Source organism: Xyrauchen texanus, chromosome 12 (assembly GCF_025860055.1).
Source record: "Xyrauchen texanus isolate HMW12.3.18 chromosome 12, RBS_HiC_50CHRs, whole genome shotgun sequence".
Lineage (NCBI taxonomy): Eukaryota > Metazoa > Chordata > Actinopteri > Cypriniformes > Catostomidae > Xyrauchen > Xyrauchen texanus.
In genome coordinates, this window is record NC_068287.1 from 23609318 (window position 1) to 23627358 (window position 18041).

Below are 18041 nucleotides of genomic sequence, written 5' to 3' on the forward strand. Positions count from 1 at the left end.
GTGGTGGTGTAGGAGGATCTAATATTCGGGCTATGCGCAAGAAGATCTATAAACATCGAGACAGTTTAGCCCATCAAAAGGCTTTAAATATAGAGAAACAGAGACAGAAAAAAGTCCTTCCGAACATGGCTGCAACAGTTACTGCTTCTCTATTTGAAGAAACTGCCAATGCTTTAAAAACTGCATATTTTGTGGCGAAGGAGAGGCTGGCATTTACAAAAATGAGCCGCTTGGTTTCTTTGCAGGAAACAAATGGTGCAAAAATGGGCCAATTGCACAGGTCAGATCATGCATGCATTAACATGATAGAACATGTGGCTGTTAAGATGAAAAAAACTGTGATATCTAAAATAAAGAACAACGGGTCTCTCCTTAGTATTACAGTAGATGAAAGCAGCACATATGGCATTAGTTATCTGGTCATTTATATAAGAGCAGATGTCACAGGCAGAGGGGATGTGGAGAACATATTCCTTGACCTTGTTGCACTTGATGAGGGAACAACAGCAGAAAATGTATATAAGGCACTTAAGAACAGTCTGATGATGGCAAAACTGGATGATGAGTATTTAAAGAATCATCTCATAAGCATTGCCACAGATGGGGCAGCAGTAATGACAGGAAAAGACAGTGGCCTCATTGTAAGGTTAAAGAAAGATTTCCCTTCACTTAAAAGTGTGCATTGCCTCCTTGCACATAAACTAGAGCTAGCAGTTCACGATTCCCTAAAATGTGTGACAGGATGTAACCACTTTGAAAATTTTATATCAAAGTTGTACACAATGTATCACCAATCTACCAAGAATGCACGGCTCTTGTCTGAAGCTGCTTCTGCGGTCCATATCAGCCTGCTAAAAATTGGGAAAATATTTACCATCCGCTGGGTTGCCAGCAGTTACAGCACAGTGCAGGCAGTCTGGAAGAATTTCCCAGCTCTTGCACAGCAGATGAGAACAGCATCCGAAGATCGCACATTCACTGACTCTGAGCTGAAAGAAGTACACCGGGATGCTGAACAGATTGACCAGCACAGGCTTTGTTACGGACCTAGCCACCATGAGAGATGTGCTTCAGGAACTTAAAAGCCTTTCACTGAAACTGCAAGTGAGTACCTATTCATCTTTTGTACAGTATAACATGGGTTCTATGGTGGTTTAACAAAGCTATAGATAGTAGTTTGCATATATGGTTAGATTGATACTTCATGTCACACAAATCTAAAAATCTCCTTTACATATATATACATTTCAGAAGAGGAGTACCTCCCTAACAGATGCCAGCCGGGACATTAGACTGACAATGGAGGTTTTGGATGCCATGAAGACACATGGGGGTATGTCAATGAGAGAAGCAAAAGAATCTTTGATGGAGGGAACCTTTAAGGGAGTAGCCCTGAAGGAAAGCACAGAGAAGGTCAATCAGCTTCAGTTCTTTCAGGCAGTGATCGACAACCTGTCAAGTCGTCTTCCAGATTCTGAACTCACAAAATCATTAAAACCATTAGACCCTCACAACTGGCCCAAAACAAGGGATGAACTGATCTTGTATGGGGAGAAGGAGATACATGAACTTGCAAAGGATCTGGGTGTTTCAACCAGAGAGGCTGTTGAAGATTTCCGTTCATGGAAACTACAAGAGGATCAAAGTGGGAAGACCTTAAGAAGATTGATAGCTGCAAGCCAGACATATCTAGCAACTTCAGCAGAGTGTGAACGAGGGTTTTCTGCAATGAATGATACAGCCAGTAAGTCAAGAAATCGCCTAAGAGTCAGAAGTCTCTCAGCTGTTTTGTTCATTGACATTAATGCACCCCCATTGGAGATGTTTGACCCAAAGCCTTTTGTACTGTCCTGGATTAAAGAGGGGCACTGTCCATCCACAGCAAAGAAGTCAGGAATGGAAGCAAAAAATAAGAGTGAAGACAGACCACTGTGGTCTATTATGTGTTGATTTGGGACAGTACTTAAATGTAAATACTGCTTTAAAATAAATAAAATATGTGCCTAGTCACCTAACATTTTGATTTTGAATAATGTGGTTATTATTGGATTATTTTAGTCATATTAGAATATCTTACTCTTTTTTTTTTTAAACGTTTCCTTATAGATTTCAGTTCAGGTTATGGATTGACTAAAACAAACTAAACCATCTACTGTAGGTACAGTCTTTTCAGACATCATTATTATTCTAGTGGCCAGTTGTTTTACAAATTCCATTTAATGTAACATAAGGAATGAGAAATGCCTTTTGTATTTGATTAAAAGTGCAAAGGTGCATGGTGCTGCCATGATGAGTACACCTGGTGGATTTAGAGTTAACTTCCTTGCTCAAGGACAGAATGACCTGTTATTCACTTTGTCATGTCAGGGATTAGATTTATATAAGGTACTTCTCCAGGCCCCGCTAGCCCAAACCATGAAAAACATCCCAAGACCATTATCCCACCTTCAACATTGGTCCATATAATTTTGCCTACAGTATATAGTGTAGCAAGGTAGTCTTCACAATTTTTAATAATTTAATAATTAAATTTTAGGGGACCCCCCAAGAGTCCCAAGTCATTTCAAACCCTGGTTACAAAGTTCCAAGGCAACCTTCTTCTTCATTAACCTCAGTGACAAGAAATAATGACATAGCTCCTTGTGAAATGTATAGAAAGAAAAGGAAAACAATTTTGGCTTGATATTTATAACTGGTTATCAGTAAAAATTGAGACAATTCCTCCTATTGTTCTACAACATATCCTTTTTTTATAAAAACAGTTTGAATCCCCAAATTTCTGACATGGTTAATATGGTATTGTTGCTGGGTAAATATCATATTCATACATGTAAATGGAAAAAAAGCAAGCCCTCCTTTAATTTATTTTTATGTGATTTTGTGAAATCATTCCAGAGCTTCAAATATTTTAAAAAAGAAAATAGAAAGATTGAAGCTTTATGTTTTGCTATGTCAAAGTATTTGTTGTTTTAGTACATCCTTGTTTTGTGTTTTTATATATGTATGTATATGTATGTATGTATGTGTATATATATATATATATATATATATATATATATATATATATATATATATATATATATATATATGAATCTATATATATTTCATATTCGGTCTTGAATCTTGCTCCTTGTCCTTGTTCCTTTAAGTTTGTTCTGTGTCTTACGTTGTTGAATGCTCCCTGTTTTGTTTTGTGATGTATAATTGCAATAATAATAATAATAAAAAAAATAAAGAAAAGGAAATGAAAGCTAATTCTCTTCCGGGTTTTTGGACCACAACCTGAACAGCGGATATTATAGCTTTCAAAATAAAGTCCTCGTTGTTTAAATTAATGTAGGTCACATATACTATCTGAAAATATTTAAAAGACCTTAAAATGTAATTTAATATCTATCAGTTAAATTTTTAGCTTATTTCAGTTATTAATACTTTTTTAAAAGAGTAAAAGTACAAGTCGTTTTTCTGGAGAGAAAACACGCATGCGCACGTTAAACTTACGTCCTGTTTTCGCAGTGGTGTCTGGGATTGATATATCACAGACATGGCGTCTCGTGCGCTTGCACACCCTGTGCGCTCCATCGTTCGCGCTGTTGCAAGGTTTAATGAGGGCAATGTGCTCACGAGATCCGCCTGTGCACCACTCTCTTTCATTTCATGCAATCAGCGGACGAGGTGTACTGAACTAGTGCGGGTGAGCGTTTGTCTGTGGCCTGCCTACTAGTGCTGTGACCTACCTGTGTCTGTCCTACACATCTATTCGTGCATGAGAGCTGGCAACCGTACTTCCAAAGTTTGTTTATGTCATACGGTTTACTTCTTCCACATTAGTTGTTGTTGTTTTAAGATGTGACCCATAAGCCGGAAAATCGAACCAAAATGTTTTTTATAGTACTAAACAGCTGATCTGTTAAATTAATGATGTTGGTCCCAGACTGTTATTTTATTAACTCTTTTGCAAAGGTTAATAAAATGCACAAGAACAATAAGTTACACATATTGGCTTTGATTATCACGACTCTATTGATAAAAGTGCAGTTTATGGTGTTTGTTTTGCATGTGTCTAGGTTACAGGAACCTCAGTTCAGCTGTGTCGACATTATGGGGATCTTCCACCCCTCACAATAGAGAGCATCCAAGACCGTGTTATGTACGTCCTAAAACTGTACGACAAGATCAATCCAGAGAAGGTGAAAGAGACTTAACACAATGTTTTTAGTTTTCATTTTTATGCTCTTATTTCTGAGAATTCGTAACAGTTCAATATTTTCTTCATTCATATACATTTCTAGCATCAATTTTTATATGATTTACTTTTCCTCCTAAGCTTCAAACATCGATTCATTTCATGAAAGATTTGGGACTGGACAGTTTGGACCAAGTGGAGATTATAATGGCTATGGAAGATGAGTTTGGTTTGTATGGATTTGTTCCTGTCACTGTAAAATCAAGTCTATATACATTTCTTTGCTGCTGTACATCAGATTTTAAGGTATTTGAATGAATTTACCTTGTTAATAATGCTAATGTAAAATGGATCAACATTTAAATATTTGTGCTCAAACATTGTTCCATCCATAGGATTTGAGATCCCAGATGCAGAGGCAGAGAAGCTTATGACTCCTGCAGAGATCGTACAGTACATTGCGGATAAAAAAGATGTTTATGAATAGAGGCATGTCATACAGCAAGTATTGCCTTTCTATAGATTGTAGGTAACACAGTTCATTGTTATTTGTAAATTAAATGGCTATTTTCTTAACTAAAGTCTAATTTGTCCCCTCTTCTTTCTCAGGTATTGAGGATTGACTCTGTATTAAACAATATGGACTTTGGATCAACTGTATTTGGGCAGTGTCCAGTTTCTCTCATACTTTTTTTCTGTCTCTGACTTAAGGAGTCAACTGCCTTGTCCTGTGTTGTATTTAATGAAAATGTGGCTATAAACTCTTGGGAGCTTGAGCTGAAAATAAAGTGGAGACAAAATGGTAATTCAATGGTTTGTCAAAATGGGGACTCACTAGTCCCTCTAGTTTGAGGAGTATTACGACTAAAAGGGATAGTTCACCCAAAAATCATTCATTATTTACTCACCCTCCCACATTCAGTTTACCCAGACTGTACTGTTACACAACGAAAATTAGTTGTTGTGTTCTATCATCACCATCTGAAGGACAATGCAACCTGCATGACCCTAAAACACCAAATATTCAAAATAATATTTAAATGTTTTTAACCTGCTAGAAAATTAAACAAAATTAAGCAATATACCAATAAAATATTTGTTTTTTATAGAGAATTATGATCCTATACCCAGATGAGCTCTGTTAAAGACTATTAAAATAGTCTTGACAATTAAGCAGTTTTAACCTTTCCAATCACAAACCCAACACTTGTCAATATAGCAGAATATATTAATTCAATCATGCAGTGCCATCTACAGACTGACCAATTTAAAATGAATGGACAGACCCATTCCAGCTCACCATGTGAAGACCAGCTCCACCCTCAGCTCCATTAAACAAAATATATTTCTTTCAGTTTTTCACTTTTGAGATCCTTCAATAATTTAGATTTCATAGATTTTTGTCTAAATGTCACTTTCTTCACACCTGTCACCTTAACCACAATCAGGCTTGAGAGGTTACTACTTCAGATAATGGAGTACAATAGCTTGTGCCCACTTTTTCAGTTGTCTGGGTTCCGGAAGTATTTATCCCATTAATTATTTCCATAGGCATTTCATAAAATCCTTAATAAAAGAGTTGTAAGCCATGAAACAAACCAACCAGCTCCAATGTGAATCACTTTACAATTTAAAACATTTCCATAATTTGATGGGAAAATAGTTAAAAAATAAATACAAATGTTTGATTTATGGGTAGTGGTAAAAATATTATAATCAAAAATCAAGACAATAAACGCAATTTTACAATAAAATGTCACAAACATTTAGTTTTTTTAGATGTAAAACGTTTTAATTTACGGTGTAATTAATGGTAAAATGTTATATTGTTTAACAACCCTTTGTGACCATCATTACATTTCATTATTTTTATGGGAATAGTTATGCTTCTTTAATTTTAATGTCAGTTATGTTCATTGGGGTGTTGTTATATTTTATGTATTAATATTTATTGCATTATTTTAGTGTCACGTTACCCTGCTGGTGTTTTGATTTTGTTGGGTAACACCATGTATTAATTATTTCTCCTGGTAGGGACACTCGATAAACTTTGTCATCTTGTGGCCGTTTGCAGTTACTACAGTGATTAAAAATACATTTTAAAGTGAAAAGCAGTATTGTATAGTTCCAGAAGGTTAGTATGTCAATTTTATAGATTTTAATAGTTTAAATGGTAGCATATTTGTAGGTTGAGGTGACAAATGGGTTGAAATGTGTATGATGTGTCGATTGAGTGTAGGATGCGTTTTGTACAAGATCAGGGGCCTGTTTCAGAAAGGAGGTTCAACCAACTCTTGAGTTAAAACTTGAACTGTGAGTTGACTTACCCTGAGATGGGAAACTAAGTTTTCAGTTACAGAACAGCTGAAATTAGTTCGTTCAATCAACTCTTAAGTTGACTGACTCTGAGTTAAGCGAGTGCACCACAACTATAAAAAGCCAGTATCAATGGAGCGCAGATATTATTGTTATACATTACTGTTATAATGACTTTTATTCAGTCATTCATAGAGGATAACAGCTCATCTTGTGTTTATGTTATGGGTGATTTTAATGCTGACATGTCAGATAGCAAATCTTTATTTGCAGTACATCTGCAGCAGTTTTGTAATGAGTCTAAATTAATTCTATCGAGTGTAGCTTTCTTGCCTGAAACAAGTTTTACGTATGTTAGTGATGCGTGGAATACAACATCTTGGTTAGACCATATTGTGACCACAGCTGATGCTCATGCCTCGCTGGTAAATCTGGAGATTTGCTATAAACTTGCTACATCTGATCATATACCTATTGCTGCTCTGTTAGATGTTGAGTATGTACCTCTGTTGTCCAGAAATAATAATGTTGCCTCTTCAAGTAAACTGGACTGGTCAAAACTGAGTAAAGAGGTGGTGGTTCAATACTCATTGCTAACAGAGCATTATTTAAATAAAATTGCTCTGCCTCATGAGGCCCTTATGTGTTCAGATATGAATTGTAAGGATGTGCAACATGTTGAACAACTTTGTGCCATGTATGATGATATTGTGAAATGTCTTAATACTTCCAGTGATCCCTTTTGTAAAAGTAGATGTAAGGTATTTAACATTAGACCTGGGTGGAATGAGTTTGTAGCTGAGAAGTATGCTGAGGCAAGAGAGGCTTTTAGACTTTGGTCAGAGGCAGGTAGACCTAGACATGGGGTACTGCTAGATGTGAAAAAACAGGCAAATGCTAGAGTTAAGTATGCACTCCGATTTATTAAGAAAAATGAAAATACAATAAGAGCGGACTCGCTAGCCAGAAAGCTACAGAACAACAACTTTAATGCCTTTTGGCAAGAGGTAAAAGTAATGAATTCCAATAAAACATCTTTACCAGCGGATATTGAAGGTATCAGTGGCCCGAAAAAATAGCTGAGCTTTGGTGGGAGCACTACGGGACCTGTTTAATTGTGTTAAAAGTAACCCAGGTAGAATTGATAATGAACATATTGATTTTTCAACAGATATGATAATTAGAGCAGTAGATATTCATGGTGCCATTAATATGTTGGAGAACAACAAAGCCTGTGGTATGGACGGTATTACTGCAGAACATCTAAAATATGCCAGCCATAGGCTCTGTCCTTTACTTTCCATGTGTTTTAATGGTTGTCTGGTCCATGGTGTCCTGCCAAATGCTATTATGTCTGTAATGTTATTTCCGGTGCTTAAAGATAAGGCTGGTAAGCTCAACAGTATTGACAATTATCGACCTATTGCAATAGCAAGTATCTTGTCTAAAGTACTGGAGAGGATACTGTTAACCAAGCTAGAAATGTATGTCCTTACTTCCGACAATCAGTTTGGGTTCAAAAGAAAACATGGAACTGACCTGTGTATCTATGCTCTTAAAGAGATTGTGTCCAGGTACAAAAGCTTGAATATATCTATGTTCCTATGTTTTATTGATGCGTCACAGGCATTTGATAGGATTAATCATGAACGATTGTTTGTAAAATTGTTAGACAGAGGTGCCCCTAAATTTTTAGTGAGAATTTTAGTGTTTTGGTATGCCCACCAAACGTTTCTGGTTAAATGGGACAATGTTGTATCCACTCCTTTTCATGTTAGTAATGGTATGCGCCAAGGAGGTATCATGTCTCCTTTTTTATTTAATTTTTATATGGATGAATTATCAAACCAGTTAAATAGGTTGAAATCTGTCTTGTGGGCAACACTATTGTTAATCATCTTATGTATGCTGACGATCTGGTCCTGCTTTGTCCAGTTAGTGTTGGGCTGCAGGAAATGTTGAATGTGTGCTCTCAGTATGGCCTTGATCATGACATAAAATATAATGCTAAGAAAAGCCACATAATGATAGTTAGAAGCGATGAGGACAGGAAATCAATTTTCCCAACATTTTATTTGGCAGATAGTCCTCTTGCTGTGTGTGAGGAAACTAAATATTTAGGTCATGTCATATCCAATGACTGGACAGATGACAAAGACCTATATCGTCAGCGATGTAAAATCTACTCTCAAGCTAACATGCTTATAAGGAGGTGTTCTTTGTGTTCTGACTTTGCGAAGGACAGAGAGTTAGCTTGGGAGAAAATAGCTGCTCGAGTCAATGCATGAGTTTACATTTTAATTACTGTTATCAAGTGTTGGGTGTAATTCATTATTAAGAAATCTAAAATACTGTAATTTATTTAAAGGGGTTACTCTTAATTCTTCTGTAATTTAAAGTCAAATCTGATGTAATTGCATTAAATGCTGCATAGACTATAAAACAATTCTGTATAAAACAAGTGGATTTAACATCACATTTTAAAAGGTATTTTTAATGTAACCTTCTCCCTCTACACACTTTGGTCAATTCAAGAATAAGTCATGCAATTGTATATTGTTTATTTGAAAGCATCAAAAGTGCAGTTTCTTGTCTCTTCTTGTATTGTTCAAGTAGTTGAGGTTGATATGGGATTTATAAAGTAATTAGTAATAAGTAGACCAGTACTTTCTAGAGATAGTAATTATTATATTAATCTAATTACACTGTTGAAGATGTCATTTGTAGTTAGTAATTAATAACTATTTTAGAGTACCCAACTGTTAAAATATCAGAGGTAAAACTGGAAGAACAGTATGTATTAAACCTCTATTAATTTTCATGTAGGTGCAATCCTGCAGGCATTAAAAGAACGTGGCAGCAGCTGAAAATGAAATATAAAAACATAATTCAATCAGGTAAGGCTTGAGCATAACATAGGTGAGGGTAACTGACTTTACAAACATTTGACATATTAAATAACTAAATAGCATCCAGTGTCTAGCAGTGCAGCAGCATTTGTGACATTTGGTCTAAATGTTAATTCTCATTTGACTTCTACTCAGCCAACAGAAAGAAGGCAGAGGCTCATAAAACAGGGGGAGGACCTGCACCACCACCTCTGACAAATGCAGAAGAGATGGCCCTGAGCCTGAATGCTGGAAGGCCAATGGCTGAGGGAATTCCTAGAGGGACTTCATCAGAGTCAGTCACTCCTGAAGATTTAAGTGCCTTCATAAAATGTAAGAGGTCTACCTATGTGTTATTTTCTATATAGGCTATTTGTGATATTTCCACTTATTTTACTTTGGGTTGGGTTTTTCGTTGGTCCCAATAGATTCTGATGGTAATATATGTCTTTTGGAGCCTCCTGTCCCAACAGAACCCCAGGCAGTTGTAAGTAGCCTACTCAATACACCAGAAATTATGACAAATAGTATTATAAAGTGTACTCAACCAAATGCTCATCTTCACAGGATGATGGGGATGAAGAAACAGTTTCTGCTGCCACAGAGAGGCCTACAGAGGTAATGTTAATATTATGTGTCTACACATCAAACAATCTACACATTTCTTCACATGTCGAGTAGCATATAGAATCTAAGTTTATATCTAAGTATAAACTGACATTCTCATCTCTCCCCCCGCCCCCCAGAGTGTGGAAGAACAGCAGGAGGAAGTTCCATCGACTTCTGGTGCACAGATGAACACAGTTCAGTGATTTTCAGTAAATGCCACAGTTTAATTATGTAGAATTTGTTTAGAACTACATGATGTAACTCTAATCTACTGTATTTTCAGTTGCCAGTTAAGGAGTTATATAGACTTCATCATATTAAAAAAATGTAAAAAAAAACAGCAAATAACTTATATACTTGGATCGCCAGATCCAAAAGGCAGATCTGGAAATCGAGATTCTGAAACTAAAGCTAGAGGTGAGTGTATGGTCACAGGTTAATTCTAGGAAGTATTGAAACTATATTAAAATCTAACTGTTTTTGAATTTGTAGGAAATAAATAACACCAAATAAATTGTTGTGATTTTGTGTTTATTCATTTCTTTTTTATTTTGCGGTTGGTTGTGGTGGAGGATATCATGTGTGTTAATCTGAGAAGACATTGCAGCATATCATATCTCGGACTACCCTTCCAACCTGGAAATCTGCAGGGTTGATGGGGTCTTCCTCGGGGGTCTTGTATTTGTAGGTCAGGGTGTTGCTCCCCTCTAATTATGGAGAACAACACATGCCACAATAATGTCGCAGGCCCTTTCAGGAGTGAGGTGACGTAGGCACTGGAAACGTGCTTTCAACAGGCCTAAGGTCATCTCCACCCGGGCTCTCGTCCTGCAGTGTGCCACATTGAAGCGCTGCTGAGGGCCTGGTTCAGGTTCGGGGTAAGGGGTAATTAGTGTTGGTCGGCATGGGTAACCCCCATCTCCCAGCAGAAAGCCATCAATCTCTCCTGTAAGAAAGTTCACATTGCTTTAGTGCTGCATAGAAGTGCCCCTGTAAGTGTGTAGTGCATACATTGATATAAGTGTATAGGACATACATTTACTTACCCCTTTCCAGCCTGTTGCTCAGGGTTGACTCACGATAGATTCGTGAGTCATGAACAGATCCGGGCCACTTGGCCTCCACATTTGTGATGATATGTGCAGCATCAGATATGATCTTGACAGTGCAAAGAATAAGACATGTTACAGTATTGTGATGTAGTCTTTGACCATTAGACAGTAGGCTGTCAGTGTACCTGCACATTAATACTGTGGATGGACCTCCTGTTGACATAGTCAGCTTCATTTTCGGAAGGTGCAATAATGGGAATATGTGTGCCATCAATGCATCCAACCACATTGGGAAATACTAAAGGGAATTCTAATTATTAGGTTACTTCCAGGGGTCGCAGCAAGATGTTCTTAACTGATCGTCATTTATCAGGTTAGCCTCATTTAAACTGATTTCTACACCACTGACCTGCAATCCTGTGAAACTCCTCTTTGATGGCTCTCACGGGTTTGTGCCCAGGAAACAACACAAAAATTCCCAGAAAGCGCTTAAGAGCAAGGCACACTTTCCTTACCGCTCTATACAGCAGCCTTACTAATGTGTTCTGCATCCCCAATGTTATACAGAAAACTACCATTTGCAAAGAAACGTAAAGCAACGCAAAGAATCTGCTTGGATGTAAGAGCACGGCCACGATGGCTGACGTTAATGATGTAAGGATGGATGAGATTATGGATGTTTCTAATTGACTGTAAAGAAAAACGGTACCGCTCAAATAAAAATGCATAGGGATAAGACAAAAAATCCACTCTGGGCCTCAAAATCCTCTCCCGACGTAAATGTAACTGCCTACGAATGAATGCAGCCTCTTCATCTACAGGATCATCCATAAAAGGACATGCCATTTCATTCACTTTGATGCTCTCTGCGTGACGGAAATGTGCGCAATGAATGAATGTACCGAAAGAATGAATGAGCTGTTAAAACACCGCTTCCTCTTTAAAAAAGGGGAGGAGAACGAAAGAAACTCTGGGTTTACCGAAGAAAACCTGCTCCCGACCAGGTGTTACCTCTCTTTTAGAAACGGGCTTGACTTACTCTGCTTTCTTGGCTTTGACATACCTCCCATTCTGAAACAGAAAACCCAGAGTTTCCCTCATTTCAGGGTTAACATACTCAGAGTTTTCACTTAACCTCCTTTCTGAAACAGGCCCCAGGCAACTGGACAACCTTGGAATAATATATTGATGTGATTATTCATATAAAGAAGGTTGGTCCATACAAATTACGGGAGTTCCCCGGGACAAATAACAAAACGGGAGGAGGTGGGTGTGAAATACGGGAGTGTTGACAGGTATGTTTAGGGGGGTGATTGTAATGGTGGCCAGCTGATAGATAGCTGTGTAATGTGTATAAACCTCAGTCTCTTGACCTCAAGAGGTGCACTAATGACTGATGTTAGAGGCTGTAGCCTTTAGCCTCCATGTTAGCGCACCTGCCTCATGCCGGTCACATTTGCTCTTTCGGAATACAAACGGTGTGGGGGAAGTAGCCATTGTTGCAAAATACCAGTCGATAAAAAACACATACAAAAAACTGTATTTTGCACAGATAATGCCGAAGTATCAGGTTGGATAGTACTGTGTGCACCACTTGAGTTTATTGAGACACAGACAAACAGAAGTGCTAATAAATCCTATATTACTGTTTCACTTACTTTTGATGTACTGAGCAGCCATTTTGGATTCTGAAGTCGGGGTTGTTGCGTTTCCTCCGAGTTTCCGAGTCGGAACTCCGATTTGAGGGGGCGTTCCAGTTAAAAGTTTCAACTGGGAACTCGGAATTTCTGACATTTAAATACAAATGGAATGCACCATAAGAACTCTCACCAGCCACAACAATGCTTTTCACTTAAAATGCCACAACATCGTGCTGCCTGTGGTTGTAAGAATCGCAGAGATATAATTCCAGACAAAATGGGATAATTTTTCACAGGTGAGAATTGTGAATTGAAATTTAAGCAATCAAACTGTTGGCTTCTCTGATCATTAATAATATATACAAGCGCTTTATTTTTGTTTAAAGTTATTTTCATTATCTACAATATTTAGAATGATTTAATGTTAATGACAAACTAAATCTTGTGAAAATCAACTGCCAAAGACTGTGATTATGTACAGACTTTGATCTTTCCAATATGGCAGAAGGCTTATACGTATAGCATCCCAAATGAACAGCTGCTAATGAGGCATCTATGTATCTATCTATGGCTGTTCAGGTTGTAGTCCAAACCGCCAGAAGATAATACAAATGTTCGAGTCACAGATTCCCTCAAGATTTTCATATACATTTTTATAACGGTAGTTTTGGGGTAATGAGTGAAATAAGCTCTGTTGTAAACATTACTTGAAGATGACAAAAATAACACAATCCTACCACAAACATGAATTTTGAAGCAGCCCCAGAGAATCATAAACTCAGGATCAAACTCAAGAGTTGATAAATAAAGTTGATAACCAGCATCTCGATACCACTAATCTACAATGAAGCCCGATTTAAATTGTTGGATTTGGTCAAACTAAACTATTTGTATTTCCCATATCAACTTGCTGTTTTAATAAGACTAATGTTTACATTTTTGTCTAGTGGATTGAATTAAGTCTGTTCTTCATAATCTTCCTATTTGTTGTTTATCGACTAACATTTCACATTAAATAAATACTATATATTGACACTATACATTGCTGGTTTAATTCAATGAAGTTGTTGGTGCTGTGGATGCATGACACTTAAATGAATAGTTCACCCAAAAATACATTTTCAATTATTTGAAGTGATAGTATCGCTTCAGAAACCTTGAAATGTGTGTGTGTGTGTGTTTTTTGTCATTTTTTTTAATCTAGATGTTGTTTATGCTTGGTGCTAAATTTTTGAAAATAAAAAATGGTTCAAAGGTTGAACTCAAATTCCACATTAAGTAATTGATTACTTGTTTTTTGTGCGTTTATGGAGTACTCGACTACAAAATTACTTGAAACTCCCAGCCCTAGAACTTACTCCTAGTTGTCACTGAAGTGCTTTTTTGGGGAGAACCTATTTCTATGGCCCTATGTGTAATATTATTTTTACCCCATCTTATTTCACCTTGCACAGAGAAATCTTTTTTTTTTTTTTTTACAATTTGGTCTATAAAGGTGTGCCCTGAAGTAAGTAACAGAATGAAGTGGCAGTCTTCATAATGCTCTAAGCATTTGGATTAAAAAAATTCAATTCAGTTTAATCTCAAAAGCAAGAAAGCTTTTTAAGAAACATTTTAAAAGAAAATAATAATCAGTAAACTTGTGTATTATGGAAGCTAAACATTGGTACCTCAATATACATCTTTGGTTATGTGTAACTTTAATCCTTTACTCTGGTTCAGTATATATCTAGATCGTTAGAACTAACAATCTTCTGTATTTGCATGCATTATAAAAGTTAAAATGAAAATTAAGTTAAATTTATGGGACTACACAGTATAAGTATGATTAAATAGATGGTTTATAAACAAAGCACAACTTTGCACACTATGTCACTGTTAGACTTTATTGCGGGTTGTACCCAAGTTATACAGCTTTGTATTCTGATATCAAGATCAGGACTTTACAAACAGTTATTATCAGTCTACAAGTACAGCCAACAAAATACCTAAAATCTACTCTAATCTCAACTACCTCGTTACATATACACTTAAGGGTACTACAATTGAAAACCAAGCAACAAAGAGAAAAATATAACAGCATTACAAGAAACATTCATCATTACACATTTGAGTATCTACCATGTATTATTAGACTAAACCTTGTGTCAATTGTTACAATACAAATCAGGATTGTCCTTCAAAAAGTGCAGTTCCCCAATTTAAAATTCTAAAGATGACCCCAGGAAGACACTGAAAAGAACTTCCTGCTCATTTAAGTAGATGTTTATTTCTAGTCATTTTCAAACAGTCTAACAAAGCAGTGTGCATATAGGTTACATGTGAGCAAGCTATTTCTTGACAGACCTCTAGAAATGTTGGAGTTGAGAATTTGCTATTCCACAGCCAATTCTGTAAGGACAGCTGTGAAATGGAAAACCTCCATTTGTTAAAACTGTCCAATTTGTGACAAAAATAAAATAAATGTCAATCATGGCACATAATTTTTTTTAATCCTACCACTACCATAGTTAGGATTTTATTAAGCAAAAGACAGACACGGAAGCCTCACCATACACTGCATAGACTTTCTTAGAATTTCCCCATGGTGGAAGTTTAGATTTAAACTCTCATTCATCCATTTCTTGTGCTGGTTTTTCTAAAGCTTTTCAGGGTTTATAATGACATGACAGCAATACTCACAGTTTAAGTCAATTGCATTAGCACATTGTTCAACAGTAGGAACCATTTAAAAGACATGGGTATATTTGCTCACAGGATAAATCAGAAATGACATTTTGAGTACAAAAGTAGAATGTCAGGCCAAGTCATCCCACCCACCCTCTACTTAAACCTAGCTATAAAAATTGGGATTGTACATTGCTCATGTATATCCTCAAAACATCAATTTTGCAAGTGACATTTGAAGTATATACATTGTCCAGCTTTTACAAAAAAACAAATCCCTTTCCTCCCCCTACTCTGTAATTTGGCATGACAGTGAATAATCAAAATGTCTAAGCATGACAGTTCCAACACCAAACAGCTGCACATACATTTAAATAAAAGAATAGAAGGGGGGAAAAGTAAAGAAAAGAAAAATTAAAACTGGAAATAAACTGGGTGCCAATGGCTTTTCCCTATGCTTTCAAAGTTCACTTCAGAAAACAAAGCATGAATAGGGAAATTACAAAGTTTACAAAGACAGCAAGGAAGAACCTATTCAGAACCATTGGTAAAGCTCAGCACCAATCTTCCAGACCATGACTTACTAACACTTCCATGGACACATACAAACATATAACTCTAAAAGACTTGGAGCAATCCACATTGAGGGAGTAAATAAAGTCACGGCAATCTAATAAGTGATTCCTGTAGTTATACGCCCTCAAGACAGACTGCATTAGTATACAAGAGGAGAACACTAGGGCTCCAGATGAGCAGGAATGGAGTGGACCACTCTAGCATGCAGGCACAAACACGTGCTGTCTCACACCTTAATCAGTATAGAAAATGTACATGAACAATAAGATACAAACAAAAAGGCAAAGTCCTCGTCCAAGCCATCCAGTTGTCCAAAGCTACACTCTGCCCTCAGAACACAAAATACAGTACAAGCTTTTTTTTTTGTTCATTATATACACCAAGTGCAATTCCAAAAATAAATGTTTAGCTTTTTTAATATTTTTTTTTATCTCCAAGACGACCTGTTTTCCAATGTTCCACTTTAAAATGTATCAAACAAAAATGATATACAGTGGGTACGGAAAGTATTCAGACCCCCTTAAATTTTTCACTCTTTGTTATATTGCAGCCATTTGCTAAAATCATTTAAGTTCATTTTTTTCCTCATTATTGTACACACAGCACCCCATATTGACAGAAAAACACAGAATTGTTGACATTTTTGCACATTTATTAAAAAAGAAAAACTGAAATATCACATGGTCCTAAGTATTCAGACCCTTTGCTGTGACACTCATATATTTAACTCAGGTGCTGTCCATTTCTTCTGATCATCCTTGAGATGGTTCTACACCTTCAATTGAGTCCAACTGTGTTTGATTATACTGATTGGACTTGATTAGGAAAGCCACACACCTGTCTGTATAAGACCTTACAGCTCACAGTGCATGTCAGAGCAAATGAGAATCATGAGGTCAAAGGAACTGCCTGAAGAGCTCAGAGACAGAGTTGTGGCAAGTCACAGATCTGGCCAAGGTTACAAAAAATGTCTGCTGCCCTTAAGGTTCATAAGAGCACAGTGGCCTCCATAATCCTTAAATGGAAGACGTTTGGGACGACCAGAACCCTTCCTAGAGCTGGCCGTCCGGCCAAACTGAGCTATCGGGGGAGAAGAGCCTTGGTGAGAGAGGTAAAGAAGAACCCAAAGATCACTGTGGCTGAGCTCCAGAGATGCAGTCGGGAGATGGGAGAAAGTTGTAGTAAGTCAACCATCACTGCAGCCATCCACCAGTTGGGGCTTTATGGCAGAGTGGCCCAACGGAAGCCTCTCCTCAGTGCAAGACACATGAAAGCCCGCATGGAGTTTGCTAAAAACACCTGAAGGACTCCAAGATGGTGATAAATAAGATTCTCTGGTCTGATGAGACCAAGATAGAACTTTTGGCCTTAATTCTAAGCGGTATGTGTGGAGAAAACCAGGCACTGCTCATCACCTGTCCAATACAGTCTCAACAGTGAAGCATGGTGGTGGCAGCATCATGCTGTGGGGGTGTTTTTCAGCTGCAGGGACAGGACGACTGGTTGCAATCGAGGGAAAGATGAATGCGACCAAGTACAGGGATATCCTGAACGAAAACCTTCTCCAGAGTGCTCTGGACCTCAGACTGGGCGAAGGTTCACCTTCCAACAAGACAATGACCCTAAGCACACCGCTAAAATAACGAAGGAGTGGCTTCACAACAACTCGTGACTGTTCTTGAATGGCCCAGCCAGAGCCCTGACTTAAACCCAATTGAGCATCTCTGGAGAGACCTGAAAATGGCTGTCCACCAACGTTTACCATCCAACCTGACAAAACTGGAGAGGATCTGCAAGGAGGAATGGCAGAGGATACCCAAATCCAGATGTGAAAAACTTGTTGCATCTTTCCCAAAAAGACTCATGGCTGTATTAGATCAAAAGGATGCTTCTACTAAATACTGAACAAAGGGTCTGAATACTTAGGACCATGTGATATTTCAGTTTTTCTTTTTAATAAATGTGCAAAAATGTCAACAATTCTGTGTTTTTCTGTCAATATGGGGTGCTGTGTGTACAACAATGAGGAAAAAAATGAACTTAAATGATTTTAGCAAATGGCTGCAATATAACAAAGAGTGAAAAAATTTAAGGGGTCTGAATACTT

General features: G+C 37.2%; 3 protein-coding genes across 5 annotated transcripts; 2 read left to right on the forward strand and 1 right to left on the reverse strand.

The window, feature by feature from the left end:
• The first annotated feature begins 1003 nt into the window (after positions 1-1003).
• Positions 1004-1996, forward strand: LOC127653428 (E3 SUMO-protein ligase KIAA1586-like). Its single transcript, XM_052140118.1, has 2 exons — positions 1004-1104; positions 1252-1996. The coding sequence occupies exons 1-2, from the start codon at positions 1009-1011 to the stop codon at positions 1948-1950; spliced, it is 795 nt and encodes a 264-aa protein (XP_051996078.1). The 5' UTR covers positions 1004-1008; the 3' UTR covers positions 1951-1996.
• A 1523-nt stretch (positions 1997-3519) lies between these two features.
• LOC127653430 (acyl carrier protein, mitochondrial-like) lies at positions 3520-4997 on the forward strand. Of its 3 annotated transcripts, none has more exons than XM_052140121.1 (5): positions 3520-3694; positions 4068-4190; positions 4328-4415; positions 4582-4715; positions 4796-4997. In XM_052140121.1, exons 1-4 carry the CDS (start codon positions 3545-3547, stop codon positions 4671-4673), a joined length of 453 nt encoding a protein of 150 aa, XP_051996081.1. In that variant the 5' UTR covers positions 3520-3544; the 3' UTR covers positions 4674-4715; positions 4796-4997. The 3 variants fall into 3 exon arrangements, with proteins under 3 accessions (XP_051996081.1, XP_051996080.1, XP_051996082.1); XM_052140120.1 differs by having other exon boundaries at positions 4582-4711; XM_052140122.1 differs by having other exon boundaries at positions 4582-4675.
• A 5522-nt stretch (positions 4998-10519) lies between these two features.
• Positions 10520-14373, reverse strand: LOC127652303 (putative nuclease HARBI1). Its single transcript, XM_052138443.1, has 4 exons — positions 14362-14373; positions 12710-12784; positions 11046-11157; positions 10520-10945 (listed from the first exon to the last, which is right to left on the reverse strand). The coding sequence occupies exons 1-4, from the start codon at positions 14371-14373 to the stop codon at positions 10707-10709; spliced, it is 438 nt and encodes a 145-aa protein (XP_051994403.1). The 3' UTR covers positions 10520-10706.
• Positions 14374-18041: the final 3668 nt, after the last annotated feature.